This window comes from Rhagoletis zephyria, unplaced genomic scaffold (genome assembly GCF_001687245.7).
Source record: "Rhagoletis zephyria isolate East Lansing unplaced genomic scaffold, Rhagoletis_zephyria_1.1 Rzeph_scaffold_00729, whole genome shotgun sequence".
Classification (NCBI taxonomy): Eukaryota; Metazoa; Arthropoda; class Insecta; order Diptera; family Tephritidae; genus Rhagoletis; species Rhagoletis zephyria.
The window spans coordinates 154,417-157,671 of NW_016157813.1; the positions used below are offsets into that span (position 1 = coordinate 154,417).

At 33.5% G+C, this 3,255-nt stretch overlaps 1 protein-coding gene across 1 annotated transcript in view; it reads right to left on the minus strand.

The window, feature by feature from the left end:
• Positions 1–2,378: 2,378 nt before the first annotated feature.
• LOC108361284 (uncharacterized) overlaps positions 2,379–3,255 on the minus strand; it is a 4,446-nt gene continuing 3,569 nt past the window's right edge. The window contains exons 2-3 of the mRNA XM_017613880.1: positions 2,925–3,071; positions 2,379–2,460 (exon numbers count right to left, since the gene is read on the minus strand). Of these exons, the coding sequence (XP_017469369.1) occupies positions 2,379–2,460; positions 2,925–3,071 (229 nt within the window). The remainder of the gene's footprint in view (positions 2,461–2,924; positions 3,072–3,255) is intronic.

The window sequence follows — 3,255 nt, forward strand, 5'->3', positions numbered from 1 at the left end:
ACCACGCCCTCTTTTCCAATACCGCCCATTTTTATCCATGAGTATGGAATTATTTGTTATACCTCTATACCAACTTCCAGTACTCTACGACAAATATTTCAAGAGATATACAACAACAAAATTTTAGTTAGTATGGAAGGTGCCACACCCCCTTTTACGAATTCGGGCAAACTTCACATAAACCATCTGCATGATTAATCGAATATGCCACATAAATTTGGTTGAATTCGGTGAAGCTGTTCTCAAGTTATGAGGTCACTCCAAAAACGTGCACTTATTTTTATATATAAGAAGATGTAGGTAAAAAAATTTAGCTACCATTCTTAGCCACAACAACGATTTTTAGCTCTTTTTTAGCCCTTTTTTAGCTGGAATTTAGCTACCACTAAAAATGTTTCGCGGCAACACTGTTTGCCACTTTCAAATGCGTGTATCTCGTAATGGTGCATTTACATGGTATGAAGCCATATGAACAGTTGATATGCTAAAATAGAGGGACTAAATGTTCAAATGATTCAATGATATCGAGTGGGATGCATATAATACATTTTTTCTTATGAAAAATTATGGGGAGATACTGTAAACATACTGTTGTGATACTGTTAAGCATATGAATTTATAGCAAGTTGGGTTTCATACATCTTTCCATAAACAGTTTTACAGATGCAGGGCTACCTAATGAGGTTTTTTGTGTTTTAGTGCTTTTTTAATATAAAAACCCACAACTTAAGGACAAGCACACCTAAAAGCTAGACATTCTAAAAAAAGAATTATTAACAAAAACCAACAAAACCAACAACCACATGATCAAGTATAAATTGTAGCGGAATAGCTGCGCTTGATTGTGTTGGCTTAGCAAAATGAAAAAGTGGGCAAAAAGCAACGATAATTTACAAGGCCTACTTAGCACAGTGCGTAGGCAACTAGCTGAGTCAGCGGGATCGTCGGTTCGAATCCTATTGAAAGAAGTCTGATGAGGAAATGTGGTGATTTCCGAAATAGCTATCACTTCAACCATTTTTTCAAAATTATTCTTGCTATTCCACAATAAGTTTTTCATTAAAAACGGCCTCGAGCTCAATAAAAATTGTTGAATATAAAAACCCACCGAAACAAAGGAAAGCGGCATCTCCGTCTTGGCAGTTCACATTTTTGCGTTTTGAAATAGAAAACTTTTACCCCCATTTTATAAGAGGGGATGGGCGGTCTAGGATACCCTGTATATGTATGTTTGTATGTCCACCCCGTAGCGAAGGGCATGCAGTAGTAACTTAAGCAGGATCAAAAGAGGAGCGCGTCACAAGCGATTGGTGAGAGCCTTGCAATGGAATTGGAAAACTTACCAGCCCCTCTCTATAGAAAATTAAAAATTCGTATAATGACAGTTATTAACGAAGATATAACTGAGTACGAAAACTCAAATTTATAAATTTACAAAGCGTTTCATAACTATACGAGCACCACATATCGACAAGTTTTGATCGCTTATTCGTTTGTGTTTTACTTTTATTTTTTTTTAATAAAAACTATATTTTATTCTTTCACAAAATCCACAGAAACCCAAGTTTCAAACTTTGTACAAAAAATAATAAAAATTTAACAAAGTTCCACCAAAACATCAAGCTTTTTAATTAGAATTTCCAGAGAAATTTTTGGTAGTAAAATGCTGTAGAAAAGTATTGGCACAGTAAATTTTTCGAAATATAAGCAAAGTTTTTCATTCTAATTTCTTTTCAATAATTTTTTTTATTAAAATATATATGTAGTTCATACTACACCGTAAAACATATATAAAAAAACTATAAACTTAGTGCAAAACTCAGGAAAATTCGATAAATTTGCAACTTTCTATTGAGATTTTTAAGAAAAATTCTAGGTATGCAGTTTTATAGCCCATTCAAATTAGTATAACAAAGTGCAAGTTTTAAGATTCTAAATAATCGCGTTGATTTTTGGAAATTTTTCTCGGGCAGGAACAAAGTATTATCTACAAATTTTTTTTTTTTTTGTGAGGAGAAAATAGGCAACACCACTAAAAAAATGCCAAAAATCAACACGATCTTCTAACAACTTCAAACTTGCACTTTGTTATTTTAAAAATGGATGGGGCTATAAAATTGCATACTTAGAAAAAAAATTTCAGTAGAAAGTTGTAAATTAGTATGCACAGTTATTGAATTTTCCTGAGTTCTGCTCAAAGTTTAGTTGGTATAGAAAGAACTACATTTTTATAAAAAATCATCGAAAATAAATAAGAATAAAAACTTTGCTGATATTGCGAAAAATTTATATACATAAGTGCAATTTTCTTTAAGCGAAGCCAGTTGTGCAAGCAGACTGTCGCTTTTACGATGCTTTCGGTAGTATTAACTTTAGCGTCAATGGATATATCGATATATTCTCCAACGCGCCACTAATATACCAAACGAATTTTCCACCAACCTACGAGCTCGACTCAGCCTGAAATATAATATGTGACCTGGTCTACGAAAAGGGAGCTTACGTGCGAAAACTAGTTTTCTGTGAAAAAGCTGTTAAAGGTAAGCAACTCGTTTCGTCAGTTTCTCATTATCTCGTTAATTGTTCTCCGCGCCGGACGTCCAGTAAGTGTTGTTGTTGGTCCAGTAAGTTTTGTTGTTGGTCGGAATATTATTATAGTTATTTTATATATTATTATATTATTATTTTATATATTATTTTTACTCTTCTTTCTCTACATTTTTAGTACACTTCTAAGCAAGTTAGGATTTTCTGCTTTTCACCACGTGAAAAAGCATCTCATCTTCCATCCGAATCAACCAAAAAGTGAAAATTGATTTTTTGACACCTAAGCCCCCTTTCCGTAGACCAGGTCACATATATATGTACATACATATGCATGCATTCTAATTAGTCAGTTTTAAGTATAAACTGTACATAAGTACCTGTAATTAAATATTCGTTCGTCATCACTAAGTTGCCGGTGAGAGTACGGCTTCATTACATTTTCTTGCAAGGGAAATGCATCATCAGCAACTACAACGTAAGGAACTTTTCTAAAATTTTGAGAAATGTCTCTGGGTGGTGGGATTCTGAAAACATACGTATACACATACATATTGTATATGTGACCTGGTCTACGGAAAGGGGGCTTAGGTGTCAAAAAATCAATTTTCACTTTTTGGTTGATTCGGATGGAAGATGAGATGCTTTTTCACGTGGTGAAAAGCAGAAAATCCTAACTTGCTTAGAAGTGTACTAAAAATGTAGAGAAAG